Source organism: Bison bison, unplaced genomic scaffold, assembly GCF_000754665.1.
Source record: "Bison bison bison isolate TAMUID 2011002044 unplaced genomic scaffold, Bison_UMD1.0 scf7180017864225, whole genome shotgun sequence".
Taxonomy (NCBI): domain Eukaryota; kingdom Metazoa; phylum Chordata; class Mammalia; order Artiodactyla; family Bovidae; genus Bison; species Bison bison.
This window is the reverse complement of record NW_011494797.1, coordinates 1,946,560-1,964,307: the sequence shown is the minus strand read 5'-3', so window position 1 is coordinate 1,964,307 and position 17,748 is coordinate 1,946,560. Positions and strand designations below refer to the sequence as shown.

Below are 17,748 nucleotides of genomic sequence, written 5' to 3'. Positions count from 1 at the left end.
TTTTCACTCTCCTCTTTCACCTTCATCAAGAGGCTCTTTAGTTTCTCTTTGCTTTCTGCCATAAGGATGGTGTCATCTGCATATGTGAGGTTACTGATATTTCTCCCAGCAATCTTGATTCCAGCTTGTGTTTTATCCAGCTTAGCATTTCGCATGAAGTACTGTGCATATAAGTTAAATAAGCAGGGTGACAATATATATGCCCATGAACAGTATGAAAAGATCAAACTATTGACAAGGTTAATAATTTTTATTATATATCGAGTCAAGGTAAGATGTGAGAAAAAGCAAAGATAGCTTTTCCTACTCCAGCTACTGCGTACTCTCTGAGACCATCCTGATTCAAGCACTGCCCACTCTCTGTCCCCCAAACTCCTTACTCTTGGCTAATTTTGACCACATTTTTATTCTTTGCCCTCACTTCAGCCCCAGATCATCAGCTTTTCTGAAATAACTAATGCAAGGAAACGATAACGGCCAGAAACATTGGCACAAGCTCCATGAAGGTGGGATCTTTACAACTTAAGAGCATTATGTTTGAAATCCTATTTATGCAATTCTTGGAACAGATTTAAACAACTCATGGGTACCACTCAAAGAATTATTTTTACAGCATGCAGAGTGAAAATTTTATAACGAAGGGAACTGGTAGTCAAAGTCTTTATCAGGAAGTCAAAAACATGAAGGAGGACATGATTGTAGCTTCTTTGAGTGATAAGATCCACTGAAGTAGAACATGAATTTCTCACATGTTGTGTGAAAGTTTAAAATGTCTGATCATGGCACCGAATAACTTTGTGAAAGAAAAGCAGCCCGCAAGACATGAAAGGATCATTTATAATAACCTTTCACACTGAAAAATGTTTAAGAAGTGCTTATTTGGAGGTCTGGGGAATTTGAATTTAAAGAAATGAACTGGAACATAGATTTGAAAAATACTACTTTTCTAAATTCTGCCACTTCTGATTAGCTCATAGAGGAACTTTATAATACTAAAAACAGTCCAGGACTATTAACTCCAATTTAAATTTTCTTAGCTATCAGAAATTCAGCTAAAAGTTCACTTACTCTTAACTTTCCTAAACCTGTTTCCTTCGATTCTTTGCTCCAGTCAACTTACCAGGCACCAGATGAATAAAATGAATGGTTATTTGAGGTGACATATCAAATGATGAGGAGACTCTATCTGGGTACCAGACACAGCTAATTGACTGTGGGGATTCTAATAGTTCAAGGATGAGAGAACTTTGGCATAGAACACATGCTCTGAAGAGGGCCAAGTCTAAGACAAATATCGCACTCTAATCAAATGGAATTAATAGATTCAGACGTTGACATGCTCTGCATTGTGAGCTCTTGCCATCTTCTTTGTATTTTTGAGTTTTTTTGATTTCCTACCTACTTTCTTTTTAAAAATAATCTTCAGCTTGCTTTTATTCTGTTTTTTATTTAATTGTAAAATAATTGCTCTACAATGTTGTGTTGGTTTCTGCCATACAACTATGTGAACCAGTCATAACTATATATATATAGTCCCTCCCTCGTGAGCCTCCCTGCCTCCTACTTGCCTTCTAGGAAGTGTCAGGGTAGTAATTTCCCTCCATACTCCCAAGCTCTGTAAAACCAAGTGTTTGCCTGTCTGTAGGCTGTGAAATGTGACTCATTCAGTCATTGCATTTTTGTTGTTTGTTTATTTGGGGTGGGCATCCTGAGGTCCCCATGTGTCACCTCCGAGGGCAGTGAGTCTCTGGTCACTGACCCACAAAGGCCGGCGTCTGTGGTTAATGAGGTCCTCCTGTCTCCTGCTCTTTCCCACCGTGCCACTCACCAGGTCTATTCCTGGAGGCTTTCAGACGCTGGGCCCTCCCTGGAGGGAGCTCCATCTGGCAAGCGTCACATTTCTGCTGTCATCCAGCATCTTGGAGTGAAAACGAACTCCTGGGCTGGCATTCATGGAAAGACTTTGTAAAGAAAGGGTGACACATACTTGAAAGGAGTGTGTAGAGGGAGGAACAGCCCCATCTCTTCTGTCTTGGAAAACAGATGACAATTTATGGTGTGCGTTTATGTCCCAGAGCCTTTGCTCATCCTCTGTCTTCCGGTGGAACTCCCTTCTTTCACATTTACCATTCCCCTTATTTATTTTGGTTATAATAAAATTCCAGCTTAAATTTCTTCTTTGGGTGTGTGTGTGTGTTAATTTTTATTGGAGTGTAGTTGGTTTACAATGGTGTGTCCGTTCCAGGTGTGAAATGGGCAAAGTGAATCAGTCATGCATATACGTATATCTGCTCTTTTTAGATTCTCTTCCAATATAGGTCATTAAAGAGTATTGAGTGGAATTCTCTGTCTTACACTATAGGTCCTTATTAGTCATCTATTTTATATATAGTAGTGTGTATATAGCAGCCTCAACCTTCCAGTTTATCTCTACCTCACCTCTTAGCCCTTGGTAACCATTGGTCTTCTATATCTGTAACTCTTTTTCAGTTTTATAGATAAGTTCATTTGTACCTGTTTTTTTTTTTTAAGATTCCACATATAAGTAATATCATGTGATACTTGTCTTTCTCTGACTTCACTCAATATGACAATTCTAGGTCCATCCTTTCCACTGCAGATATCATTACTTCATTCTTTTCTATTTTTTTTTTACTTCATTCTTTTCTATGGCTGAGTAATACCAATATTTATTTTAGAGCTAATGACTATTTCTGTAAAAATTCAGGGACTTGGGAATTCACTAGCATGAACTTCAGAGGCCCTAAGAAAACAAGCACGTGTGTAAACTGATTGTCTGACCTTGCGTCTAATCTTCCTGGATGTGAACCTATCATCATGATTTGCACAGAGGAGATTTTCAATACATGTTTGATATGTCAAGGCACACTCATCAAAGTTTCAACCTTACATTTTCTGCTATTATTGTCTCTTATCCTGACCTTCTGGAACCAACTATTTAGTATCTTTATTATTAGTGATCTTGGAGGTGCCTGGTGGTGCTCCAGTTGAGCTAAATATTGTATCTAGTTATGGAATAGGTAACATGTAGAGAACCTAAGGGGATCTGAGAAAGTAAGGTGGGTGGAAAACTCTAAAAGGACAACAGATTTTTTCACCTTCATAAATTACAACTTGGGAAGAAACCCTGTTAATCTTATTAATAAAAAATACTGTAAGTGTCAGGAAGTATGTAGGCTGAGAAAAATTTCATATTCTTGCTCTTTGGAGAAATTGTGAGAAGTAATTCTTTATCCAGCCAAGTAGCTGTCATGTCTGATTTCAGAAAGTTATTGCTTCAGGTGTTACAGACTTTATGGTCTCTCTCATAATACTCTGCTCTTCTAACACTACAGCAGCCATAAACAAGGTATGAATGAGTGGGTGGGACTGTTATCCAATAAAACTTTATTTATGGACAGTTAAATTGGGGTTTCATAAAGTATCACATAGCACATAACATCATTTTTTAAATTTTTTAAAAAATAATTTTTCTTACAGGTCTTGTCAATACAGATGGCAGGCTGGATTTGGCCCAGAGGCTATGTTTGACCCTGTTGTAGGGTCAAAACTCAAAACAAAATTAGCCAATTGTCCTAAGTCTTCTTGGCCATTCAAAGTCACCAGCTGTTTTCACAGTTATCAGTGGCCTCAGATGAGGGGGAGAGAGGAGCTATTAAGAATTTAATTCCTCCACAACCTTTTTCTCCAGTGCTGTGTTAGGAAGGAAGCAAGGCTTAGTCTCAATAGACTGCATGTTTCATGACTTCTGGTTCTGTTTGTTTGGGGACATCATCGTGGTCTCTTCCTAGGTTCTCTAACAGGCACTTTACATAAAAGATTCACTCTTCCTGTAGCATGATTCTTCAAGATTCTGGTGATTTCCCCATGTCTTCACTTTTTCTAATTTATATATCTCTGTCTTTCCATCTCTTTAGTTTTTTTTTTTTTTTTTCCCTGCCAGGAACAAAGGAGGAGACATCAGTTACCTTCTTAAGGACACTAAGATTTAAAAAAAATCTCACCCTGCTTTGCATTAGTAAGTCAGCTTCCTACATATATCTTCATGGCCCTATACACACACACAGAAGAAATAGGTTTGGTTTAAATTGACCCCGCTAAGAAGCACCTTTCTCTTTTTATTTATCACCTGAGATAAAATACTGATTTTCTTGTTGCGATTAGAAATCAGAAGACCACCAATCCATTTTAATTTCATGAATGTAGATCCATAACGTTTCTTTCACAAATATCCCCAATACAACTATTACCCTCAGGTCACGAAATGTTTATTTTCTTTTGGTCAGTTTTTCACCAGAAGTCCCATGCCTTTTGTTGTAAACTCACTTGTAATGATTCAGAAATAGAACACAGTCCCAATGTACTACTAAATCCTGAGAAATGCATGTTTCAATTGTGCAGATTAGAGTAGAAATGGAATAGAGTTTTTTTTTTCAGTGTTTTATAACAGGCTAGAGAAATGAACATTCTGCAAAGTTGTTAATCTTAAATATCTATTTGATCTGGAAACAGTGTTGTTCTTATCAGTTAGTTTTGATATTTTAAAAAAGAAAATTTGTGGTTTGTGGACCATTTGCCACACTTATTCCTTCCCAGTCTCTTCAACTCTAGAACTATGCTTCTTAGTGGGATATGAGTATCAGAAGCACTAGGGGAAAAATTTCAAAATTTTCATATTCTATCCCACCCCCTTTTGGAATGGTTTGCCCCTTCAAATCAGAGCCCATCAGGAACACAACTGTGTCGAATGAGTTTTCACTCAATGCAGCAAGCGAGAATACACCATAGAGAACCTCAGGATTTTTCAGTTAGAGGGACTTTGTAGGCATGTCTGCCTAGTCACCTCAGTTATACTTGACTCTTTGAGACCCTATGAACTGTAGCCCCCAGGCTGCTCTGTCTGTGAAATTCTCCAGGCAGGAATACTAGAGTGGGTTCCATGCCCTCCTCCAGGTGTTCTTCCCGACCCAGGGATCAAACCCACGCCTCTTGTGTCTCTGCATTGGCAAGCAGGTTCTTTACCACTAGTGCCACCTGGAAAGCCCAAGAGGGACTTTAACAGATTCTTTTATAGGATTTGGATTTTGGTGGATGATGTGGGGGAAGTGCTTCAAGAAGCAGCACTTCGCCCTAGGTCGGATGCTCCCAGAAAGTAGAGGTAATTCCATAGTAAGGTATCTCAACCAACGTGACCAGCAAGGGGGGTGACTATGGTGAAGATCAATCAATAAAAGGATAAATGTAAACGTACGGGTGCTCATCTTGCAGTGAGAGGAGATTTTTGGTACTTTTGGATGGCACAATCACCTTGTTTTTGTGTGTTTAGACAAAATTTTTATGTGGTCTTCCTTTGTCTCATGTCATCATGGTGTCAGAATGATCTGGTCTGAGATGGGTGTTCTGTGACCTTGTTTACATGTAATAGACTATGGTGAGCTGGCTGTGAGTGCCAGGCTGGATTCTGAATGTGCAGAGCAGTTTGTTTTGTCTTTATGCATATGTACCCCCTGCCTTCCTATCTGGTATAACTTTTTCATAACATACTGTGAAGCTTTTATTAGAAGACATTTGAAATGTACAGAAAAGTAATGATAGTAATATAATAAACACCATGTAAATATCTAGCAACTTATGAAATAAAAGATTACAGATAAAAGTATTTGGGCACTGCTCTCAAATCCTAATTCCTCCTGGGAGGAAACTGTGATCTTGAATTTGATGTTTATCATTCTCAAATACACTGCATGTTCCTTCCTTTTTAAAAAAGATATTCATAACATTTTATGGTCTCCTTCCCTTTCAGGAATTATATAAGTTCTAACTTTAATGCAGACCTGTGATCCTTTTTTTATTCTGGGGTTGTTTTAAGTAGGCATGAAAGCATCCAACTTCATGAAGAACCATGAGACAGGCACCCTATACTTCACACGGGGCATAATTTTATATAAGTACTGTTAAACATTATAAATGAATTTTAATCACCACATCAAGTACTCTGTTCATTTGGTTTCTCCATGCCCTATAGTGATTTTAATCACAGGGGCAATTTGTTGGTTTTATTTAGCAAAATGTTGGGTGGATTTTCCTTCTTCCCTCCACTGGCTCTCTTAAACATTTTTGACACTAACAGAGCTGAATCAATTGGAAATTCACATTTTATGCAATAACAGACCATTTTAATTTCATGAAGCAAGCAAGGGTTTGGCTTCCACTTGTGAATAGCACTGAAGAAAGCAATATTGTCAAAAGAAGCGGCCCAGTATATCCAGAGATAAATCTATCAAATTAAACCCAAGACTTTCATTAGCTCTTACTTTACATTTCCCTACGACATAAGCATTAATTAAACCCATTGGCGCCTTTCTCCTTGCAGGAGACATTTCTCTCTGACAAGGAATGTCTACCAAGGGAACGCGTGGCATAGGAGACCTGCCAGTAAAATCACACTTACTTTCACAGGGAGGAAGGCTGATGCATTCTGGCGGTTGAACGGGCAGAAACAGAACTCAGTGAGTGATTGCCATCTTTTCTTGCCCCCACCGTCTAACAGTCTATGGTGGTGGGCTGACTGCTTCTTGCCTCACTTGAGGTTTCTAAAGATAAGCACACTTATAACTGTGTTGCATCTCTTGTCACCTGTTGTTACTCAGTACATTTCAAATAAAAGCAGGGACCTTGTGGTCTTCTGAGGTCTTTAACGTACCTCTACTTATGTGATGGGGGCTGGAACTAAATGTCAGGTCTCTTCGTCACTTTGGGTGCTACGACATATCATAAACTGTTGCTGTTGCTTCTAAGTTGCTTCAGTAGTGTCCGACTCTGTGTGACCCCATAGACGGCAGCCCACCGGGCTCCCCCGTCCCTGGGATTCTCCAGGCAAGAACACTGGAGTGGGTTGCCATTTCCTTCTCCAATGCATGAATGTGAGAAGTGAAAGTGAAGTTGCTCAGTCGTGTCTGACTCTTTGCGATCCCACAGACTGTAGCCTACCAGGCTCCTCTGTCCATCGGATTTCCCAGCAAGAGTACTTGCCATTTCCTTCTGGCTGATAAATAGCAAACATTTACTTCTCGTATTTCCAGAGGCTGGATAGTTTAAGATCACATCACTGGTGGATTCAGTGTCTGATAAGGGTCTACTCCTTGATTCAAGACCCCATCTTTTGGCTCTGTTCTCATGGGACAGAAAGAGCAAGCTTGATCTCTTGGGGGACTCATCTGTAGGTCTTGAGTGTGGGTACCAATCCCATTCATGACCTAAACACTTCCTGAAGGCCCTATCTCCTAACATCGTCGCCCTGGGGCTTAGGATTCAACACATGAATTTATTGGGGAGGGCAGAGGCTATCAGACAGTGGGTTTGGGTTCAACTTGAGTCTGGAGTATTTGGAATGGTAGGCACCCCAAGGCCCAGATAAAAGTCTGTGGAGAGGGCTGAGGGGCTGGTGAAACAGGGACCCCAGTATTTGAGGGAAATGCCAGAAAAACAAACACCCTGAAGGCCTGATCATTCTGTGCTGACATTCCCTTCCTTCTTGCAGGAGAACACTTAAGAATCTGTCCTCAAGAGTACACGTGCTGCACCACGGAAATGGAAGACAAGCTCAGTCAACAGAGCAAACTGGAGTTTGAAAACCTGGTGGAGGAGACCAGCCACTTTGTGCGCACCACGTTCGTGTCCAGACACAAGAAGTTTGACGGTAGGTGGCAGCTTTTCCTTCTCCTTGTGCTGGGTGTGCTTTTCGAGGCGAGATTCTTGATCCTATATGGAAAACATTTTCTCTAAGTGGAACCTTTTCTTTCCTTCTTAAACATTTATACCTGTGTCTATTTTTAGGAAAGCCATGAGCACTCTTGACAGCTTGGAAAAACCTGAGTTAACAAAGAGCTGTTTGGCATTTGCAGTTTGCCTGTGAGATTTATTTGGAATGATTTTGGCTTACATTTTCATTATTAGAGTGATTCTAAGTCAGCTTTTGTCACACCATAGCTCGTCTTCAGTTTCCATCTAGGGATTTGCCTTGAAGTCATTAAATGTCATTTAAAATTATTTGAAATAGAACGTCACTTTTTAAGAGGACAGGCTTGTTTTAAGTGCCAGTTGATGTGGACTCCTTTATTTTAGAATGTACATTTCCTGTAACGTAAGTAACTGCATTCTATATTGTAGTTGAAATCGTCTGACAGAAGGTTCTGACCCTTCATTGATTTCCTGGTTATAAGCAATTGACTTCATTTCTATATTCTGTTTGTTAAATAAACATTTTGTATTAGAAAGCACAATGAGCAAAAATAAGTATGACTAGGATGCAGTGTTGGATTTTCCCATTGGAGCCTCAGAAAGATTTTCAAAAGCAATCTGACTTTTTCAACTGAATGAATAATGAGAACGATAAAGATAATATTCTTGGGTAGTGAGGTGTTGTCAGTGCTCTATGAAATGAATGCCCCTTCCTATGGCTCCTTGTAAACCAGACTTTCAAATTGTAGCGACCCTTTCTTGGGTGCCTTGGTCTTAGGAAATTGCCCAACAGAAACAGAACAGCCATTCATTTCCTCCATCCTTTCCAATCAATGCACAACAAAGCTGGTTCAGAAAAATCTTACTACGTTTGTCTTGTTTTTTTTCTTTCTCTCTCTGTAGTACATAAAATGTTCTTGGTGGCTGCTTTAAATTGGATGCGCCAATGTCTCTTAGATTAGTCCTCCAGGTTCTAAAATCAAGATTATGTGACATTTTCTGTGGAAATGAAAGGGACTTATACTGTTGCAAGTATATTTCAGTGTTTTCACATTCTTCCTCTTTCTCTCACTCTGTGTTCAACTGTATGTGCGGATGTATATAAAAGTAACTCTTTATTTAGATATGATGCTGTGACTATTGTTCCCTTGAGTACAACTAGCGAGGACTTGGGAGTTGGCCTTGATTTACAGATTATAAATCCAGTGACTTTTAGGAGCCCTGAAGGGGCTCTGTTCTTGAGGAACTATAATGTACAGTATTACTTCAAATTGAAGCAAATTGAGACACGTTATCCTGTGTTACAGAAAGCAGGGGAGGGTGACCTGCTGCTCTGACTTTGACCTGTATCTTTAGAAAACAGCTCTTAGTGCTTTTATAAGGTTGTGCTCGAAAATTAAGTAGGAATAATCCCAGGGCAGTATTCACCTTGTGCTTGCGTGCAAGCTCAGTCACTTTAGTCGTGTCCCACTCTTTGCCACCCTATGGACTATAGCCCGCCAGGCAATTCTGTCCGTGGGATTCTCTAGGCAAGAATAATGGAGTAGGTTGCCATGCCCTCCTGCAGACTTCCTGACCCGGGGATCAAACCTGTGTCTCAGGCAGGTTCTTTACCACTGAACCACTGGGGAAGCCCATGTTACATAATATATATTCCTTTAAATAAAAATATTAGACTTAAGGTAGATTTTTGGGGTATTGATTTTTTTTTTTTTATAATGAGTAAAGCTATTCAACAAGACTGAGTCAGGTACTTCCTGTATTCGTCTATCAATGACTTTCAATATCTTTGGATTTATAATTATTAAACCCAGATGTGTTTCTCCTATTAAAAAAACCACTCTCTCTTTCTTGCTTTCTCTCTCTCTCTGTCTCTCTCTTTACGGGTATGTTCTAAATTGTTCTAATGTATTTAAGGGTCTTATGTCAGTTGGTTTGACAGGACATTGATTTTGCTAAGATTTGATCTGACATGGGGGTGATGAATTCTTTAACTACAGTGCATTTCATTGTAGTTGCATTAGGCTGGGATGGGAGAGAAAGGAAGCTTTCAGCTTTTTTTTTTTTCCAAAATATAAATGGGATCTGGTGAGCTTAGTTTCTGAAGAGTTGTCTTAAAAAATTATAAAAATTAGTCACCATTATAATTTCTGCACTTTGAGCAATTTCATGAAGGTCATCCATGCAATTGTATGATTTATCTTTTATCCCACAAAAGCGATCCTGCCAAGTCATCTTTCAGGAATGCTGGTACATTCATGTGGGCAGTTTTCCATTTGTTCCCTTACCGCTTTTTTTTTATATTCCTGGATGAACCTGATGGTGCTTTGAGGGGCTTTATTTTTAGTAGCTTCCTATTCTGAGTCATTTTGCATGATTGTTGGAGTCTCTTGATCCAAAGTGTTCATTTTGCATCTCTGCCTCTGGTCCCACTTTCTCAGAGATCTTGATTTCTCATCTGGATTTTAGGCATCTTTGTTGGTTATGTGTTCTTTATTATATGAAAGAGGACTGTATCATATAAGAAGGTGGCCATTTACCTTCCTATTTTCAATAAGTACAGCAACAATTTAAATTGCACCTAATATATGTGATTCAGTCCAAACTCTATTCAGAGCGGCTAGATTCAATCATAGTTAATCATTAGTCTACAGTCTAGTCATTTTGCTAGAAATGTTTTTATTCCATTTAGCTTGTCATTTTGTGGTAGAGGTGACTTAAAATTTGAAATTCAGAAACATTTAACAGAACATAACATTACATTTATTGTCATATTCTTTCCCATTTTCTATTAATACCTTTGGTAATATTTAGTAGATACTGTATAAAATTATAAATATTCATTGCCTGGTTGGAAGCTAAACCTGAATGAATATGAATTTTCCCCAATTTCCTTAAAGGGCCCAGCTTTGCTCCCTAGCTCCATTAGCTGAAAATGTATTGCTGTGAAGCAGTGAATAGAAAAAAAGGGTAGCTGTGAGGCAATGAATTGAAAAAGTATATAAAACCAATTGCAGAAATTTTCGCTCTTTAGCAGTGAATTTCCTTATAGATGAGTAGATTTTTTTCCCCTTTTTAAACATAGAGTTGAAATATGATGAATGTATATTCAGGTTTATATCCTTGGCACTAGTACTCTTCCAAGTGTCTTGCATGGTTTTTATTTGTTTGTTTGTTCTTCCTTTTCTGGCCAAATCTCCACCTCTGCTTGGCGTTATATATCCCTGCAAACCCCTCACCTGTTGGCCAGAACCTGGCCACTGCTGATTCTCAAAGACACAGGGATGCGCTCAGTTTGCTCTGTAGCCAAGCCTAGGTTTTCTAATACACTCCAGTGGTTAAAATTATGGATGAAGGTCCAGCCAGGTACACCTGGAAGAATGATCACAACTCTATTCCCTGACTTATGGGCTTTCTCACTTTTGCCAAGTACCCCAGATAGCCAGAAATATACAAACAAATGGATCATATAAAAATACAGATAAACAGAGTGACATCTTTGTGTACCCACTCATTTTCTTAGCATTTCGGTGTTTAGTAACTGCCCGACCTGTCAGATTGGCCTCTGTGTCCAAATCCCAATGGCTGTCTTGCTTCAAATTTGTAAAAATCTAGGAAAATGGAGAGCAACCAAATACTCAGATAATAGGAATGGTAATAATAGGCAACATCTGGCCACGTTCCTCGCCCGTTACAGACATTAGCCTGTTTACCAGCAGTGAGCTCCAGTGCAGAGACACATAGACTCTCAGTGGCAGAGTCAGCGTCCTGTCCCAGGCTAGCCCTCCTGAGTGCTTGCTCTTAGCCACAACCACCCCATAATCTCTCTTTTGTTTTCTAGTGTCCAAATGTGCTGAGATTTCACCATCAGCAGCATCTTTTCCTCTATCTCCCACTGTCAGTTACTCCCAGTAATTGTGGGAAAGAGGTGGAAATATCTTACAGAGAAATGTGGGAAGAGATTAAAAAAAAATCCTTAAAGAAAGAAAATAAAATTACTCACCTAAATATAGTCCAGCCCCCAAGGAACTTGGAGCCTGGAGAGCGTAAATGACTTGCCAAGTTTCCACCAAGAATGATGAAACCAAGACTGTAACCTGATGCTCTTGACTTACATCAGACTTAGAAATAGTAATGTGATAGCAAGTCGATATTTGGCTGAAATTCTAACCCAGCTTTTATTTGTTTTCAATAATAAACGGACGCTGGCTAAAAATTACTGATTTTCTTTCAACAAGGAAATTGTGATATTGGTGGCTAAAGAATCTAGCCATATTTTTGGAAAGGGCAGCATCAGTGTTTAATTGAATATTGTCCCTAAATTAAAGGGACATGAGTGTTTTGTGCAAAAAAAAGTTATTGAATCAATGAAGGCATATTATTTATTCTCCTCACCTCATGAAGCCCTGGTAGCTTCTATCCTGATGTAAGCACAAGCACCCTATTCTCCAGAGTCATATATGGAATATGGATTATTCAGAAACTGAAAAATTTAGTTGAAGGGATATATTACTTTGGCAGTTTTTTCTTTATATTTATTTGAGCTGGTATTTATTCATCTGAATCTCAATATGAGGTTTTTTGTTTAGTGTATTCTTGGTCTTATTATTTTACTTTGCTTCTTGGTTTTTATTTATGTATTTTTATGATATACATTTGTCCAGAGATCTTGGCAGCAAGTACATTTTTAAAAGCAAAAGCAAAAGAAAAAAAAAAAAAGTTGAGCAGTAATTTCCATCCTCCCAAAGAACTTATTCCATGGTAACACCCTCAGAATTCTCATTTTGACTGAATGCGGAAATAATTTATACATGGCGCCATAATATTTTTACGCTGCAAATCTGCTTGTGTTTTCTTTTTAAATATCATTTCTCATCTATATGCTGTAGAGATGACAATAATGTAATGATATCTTTAAAATATGGCCTAATTTTCTCACAGAATATACTTATTTGAAAAGCAAAAATCCCTGAGTAGTTTTCCTTATGGTAGCAGAGTCTTCTAAATTTCCTATCACATGGGTGCTGTGTGTGTGTGTGTGTGTGTGTGTGTGAGTGAGATTTCAATTTGGAAACATTTATTCAGAACCTATTGTATAGAGACATCTAGCTAAGGGTCTAGGTTTAGTACATGCAAAGATGACTAATAATGACAAAAATATGGTCAGTCCATCACAGAATTTACCTTGTTGAGGGTCTAGACATCCGTATAAAGCTAACTCTAAGGGAGCCACAATTGACTCTGCCATATAGTGGAAGTCCAGAGAAAACTGGAAGGAGTCATGTATTTTATTGAGACACTAGTGAAGAAAATCAAAAATATAAGTGAATAGTGCTTGCTATGATAGGGCTTCCCTGGTGACTCAGTGGTGAAGAACCTGCCTGCCAATGCAGAGACATGGGTTTAATCCCTGAGTTGCGAAGGTCCCCTGGAGTAGGAACTGGCCACCCACTCCAGTCTTCTTGCCTGGGAAATCCCATGGACAGAGGAATCTGGAGGGATGCAGTCCACGTGGTTGCAAAGGAGTCAGACACAACTGAGCAACTAAACAAGAGAAGACTTTTAGAAGATGGAACACACTGGACCCTGAAAGAATGACTTAAGGTTGTGAAGGTTAAAGAGGTGCCAGGAGGCGGGTGGCAGGAGGAAACATAGGCATCAAACTTGTTTGCATAGTCCACAAAGTCCTTGGGACATGCCAACATAATTACAATTGAGTCCCCTCAACAGTGTTAATTTATTGACATTTGGCATACATTCATGATGTAAATAATCTGCAGAAACATTTTTGTTCCTGTATCAGTCTGCTGTTGTTTTGTAACAAACAACCACAGCATTTCAGGGCATAAGTAAGATGCTTCTCTTTTTCCTTGAATGTGTCTTTGGGTAGCTGGAGTTTGGCTGTTTCAGGCCTTTGCTCAACGAGGCTGCCTCTAAACTGTGGATTTGGTCTGGTCTGTTCCAGACGTATTTTGGAAGTAGCTCTCTATCTACATTCTTCTCATGGTGGAGTCTGGAGACTGTATTACACACGTAGACGCCTGATGCCCCTTAAAGCCTAAATTAGAGTTGGCTGGTTGTTGTCTCAGCTCCTGTTGGCCAAAACAGATCTTGTGGTCATTCCCACCATTGATGGGCAGAAAGTGTTTAACCCCGAAGAAGATGGAGGTGAGGAGAGGAGTAAATATTTCTATACCTAACCTACCACAGTCCTGGACTGACTTCTTCTTGCTGTTCCTTAAATAATGTTTTACCTTTCATGTTGACTTGTGATATATGTATTTTTGGCAGGTGGGCAAGGGTGGGGAGGGAGGCAGATTTTTCTAGTAATTCAAGAGCAATAATTATTTTCCAAATAAAGCGCAGTTAGTCAAACACACCTGTTACAGACTACCTCCCATATCCTAGCACATTAACAAACACTTAGGACACACACACACCACTTTCTTGATATTATTTAAGAATACACAGATGTGATATTTCCATTTCTTATGTTACTACCCCCCTTGATTATTGACCAGAATAACACGTTAACTGTAACTTCCTGAGGGTTATCATGTTAATCAGCGTATAATGTAGTTACCCAAATGCCTCCCTGAACATTGCTGGGCCAGTATATCAGCAATATATGGGCTTCCTTGCTGGCTCAACAGTAAAGAGTCTACCTGCAATGCAGGAGAACTAGGAGATGTGGATTCGATCCCTGGGTTGGTAAGATCCTATAGAGGAGGGCGTGGCAACCCACTCCAGTATTCTAGACTGGAAAATCCCATGGACAGAGGAGCCTGGTGGGCTATAGTCCATGGGGTCGCAAAGAATTGAACATGACTGAATACATACATATCAGTGATATGAATTTCATCTGGATGACACTCCTCTGGAAGTCAGAATGTGCTGAATTGGGTTTTAGAAATTAGAGAAATGGTCTCTCTGGCTTTGGAAATAATCTGACAATTTTCCCAAAGGGCAGCCCTTCCAAAAACAAGAATCAGCTAATCAGGGATTGGGTTTTGCCGGAATTGGTAAACAGATTTATAAATCGCAAATGCCTTCCTTGTATGGGGTGTTGGGATAAATGGTCCTTGCATGGTTGAAGACTCTTTCAATGCAGAGCATGAAGAAGCCAGATCTTTGTGTAAGTGAAATCTCCCTCCCTCCTTCCTTTCTTCCTTCCTTTCTCTCTCTGTCTCTCTTTCTTCTCTTTGGACAGCTCTTTCAAAACTAAGAAAATACTGCTGATCAGTAGCTTCGTGTCCTTTGTGATAGACTCCCAATCATTTTCTAATTCTTATCCCACTACCACATACCTCAGAGTAACTGAAAACATTAGGCTCCCAGTGTAGTTGTAATATTATCATCTTATTATCACCAATTCCCTTGCATGGTGGCTTTGCTGAGCAGCTGTTTCACAGACAAGCCAGTTCTTTTAAGTATTTCTCTATCAGAGGCTGAGACCAGCCTACCAGAAGGGTTCTTGGTCATGAATGTTAATGAGCAGACAAGTATCTCTTCCCTGACAGTGGCTCACTAATCCTTTGAGTGAGCATGACTAAATTATAAGAGAAATTTTATTTCATTTAAATTCATCTGCCACTGGATAGAGAAAACAGGTTTTCTTATTTTAATGAAAATCAAGAAAAATATCTAATGGTGATGTAAATTAGAGTTGGGTGGAAACATTTTGTTCCCCAGACCTGGGAATGCAGTAGCTCAGTGTAGACTGGTTCAGTTGTGTGGTGTGTATAAAGTTGATGGAGACTTCATTATCTCCTGTGAGGTGTGATGTGCAATGGGGAACAGTGTAAGTCCTAACTCTTGAGCTGGAATTTTGTATGAAGACGCTTTTGACCTTTCTCAAGTGGTGTGGAATTGGAATAAAACTGGGCTTCCTTCATTCACTGAGACGATATAAGACCTCCCTTTTCCAAGCAGATAACATGATAAATGAATAAGAAAAATGTTTGTATGCTTTTTTAAGATTCAAAAGCAAACTATGCTGGCGAATCGTTATTTCAAATAGCATACCCTGTCCTGATGGAGTCCCTGAGGTGGACACTTAGAAGGAACAAGATGGACATAAAAAATTATCATGGTTGAAACTGGTTAGTGAGTCCATGGGTCTTTCTTATAATGTTCTCACTTTTGGGTGATCCCCAATATCTGTAATTAATATTTTTTTAAAGAGAGAACTGACTTAAGCACATGCAGGACTGAAGATTTCCAAACTGAATTCATTCCGAATGCAGAACAATGTTAGTGGATATTACCAATCTTATGTCTTGCCAATTCAATGATGGTAAATTTTTACTAGTTTTAAATGTTTTAAATAGTAAATTCAACATGCCATTTTCAAATTGCAGAGATGAACACAACTTATAGATCTTTTAACTCAGATCAGGGTCACCTAGCTTCTGCTTCCACCCAACATTTTATTATTGTGTTGCTAGAACTGGCATCTCTAGTTTATCTGCAAGAACAGGCCTGTGAAAATGAGGCTAAATCCTTAGATGTTCCTATTAAGTGTGATTCAAAATGTCAAACTCTTGGTTAGAAAACGTATGGACACCAAGACAAGCAGATTATTCCAACACAAACTTTGGCAAGATTCAGAAGAAAATGTAAGGTGTAGATTATAAATGCATTATAAATAATATTCCTATATCACTAGGTAGTCTTCTAATGATTCTTAGTTGAAGCACAACCATCATGAGCTCTATGTGTTTGGCTTTTTAGCAAATCCAAAGGAAAAGACAGCATGTCTAAACAATTAATTCCATGTGATTCCCTTTATTCCATTAAAAAGGGGGAGAATCCTAATTTCACATGCAGAGGTAGATTTAGCTAATAAGCTTGCATGATTCATGACACTCAGAGAAATTGTAGGAAAAAATCACCCATTACAGTTTCAGAATTTTTCATTTATTATTCTTTCAAATGGTTTTTTAATATTCATTAAATAGACAAATATTATTCTTCAGATGATTATATATAGTAATACGTGATCTTCATACTGTATCCTCCCTACCTAGTGGTTTAATTGAATCCAAACAACTTGAAAATGAAAGACAAACTTTGAAGGAAGATAGCAGGAAATTGGGCCTCCAAGGCTTTTCCATGTTGGAAGAAACTGTACTTCTCCACCTATTTTTTATATGAAAATTTCTTTGTGTATTTTCTGCTTTTTAAAGAACAGTGTGTAGTCACTACAAGTTTTGGTTCTCTTGCTGTCTTATCTCCTTCCCTTCGGCGCTTATGAAGTCGACACCTTATCACTTTCACTTATTTAGTGTTCTTTTAATAGTATTCTTGAACAAAAAAGTATGATCTATTCCCTGTTGAAGTCTAAGCTCATTAAGTATAGAGATTAGGTCTCCTATTTCTATTTTATCTTCCTAGACTTGACTTAATATGGAACATATTTAACAATGCTGCAGTGTTGTTTGACTGTGGCACCAACCCACACAGACCCAAGGGCACAGACCAGTCAGATGAATTACTTAAGCTCCTATAATAAATGCGACAGAAGAAAATAGGAAGCCTTGAATTTTAGTTATCTATTAACTCTGAGGGTCCATAAACCTGGAAGTCATATTTGATTTCAGCAGTATTTATTCCAGTGGATTTAATAGAACTAATTTTAAATTCCCAGGATGAAGGTGATCTTTATTTGGAGTGGAAGGAGAACCTTAGCTCAAAAAGTGGGATGAATGCACTTACACACACGTACACACAGAGCTTTATACATGTGAGTAAGGAGGGATTAAGAGACACAAGTCTCTCAAAGGACCAGTTAACACAGAGATTTGTGTGCTCAAACTCTGGAAATTTTTTTTGTTTTTTGGAAATTTTTTTAAAACATTTTTTAAACATTAAAACATTTTCTTTCTTTATTGGACTGTTTTGATTTTTTCAGTAAAAGTCAAATAACCCTGTAAGTAAGGATATATTTCTGAGCTCTCTATTTGTCTGTCCTTAAGCCCTTGCTAC

General features: G+C 38.7%; 1 protein-coding gene across 1 annotated transcript in view; it reads left to right on the top strand.

Annotated features, from left to right (window-relative positions):
- The window catches only part of GPC6 (glypican 6), a 1,065,422-nt gene that overhangs the window by 131,651 nt on the left and 916,023 nt on the right, over positions 1-17,748 (top strand). The window contains exon 2 of the mRNA XM_010845866.1: positions 7,562-7,720. Within this exon, the coding sequence (XP_010844168.1) occupies positions 7,562-7,720 (159 nt within the window). The remainder of the gene's footprint in view (positions 1-7,561; positions 7,721-17,748) is intronic.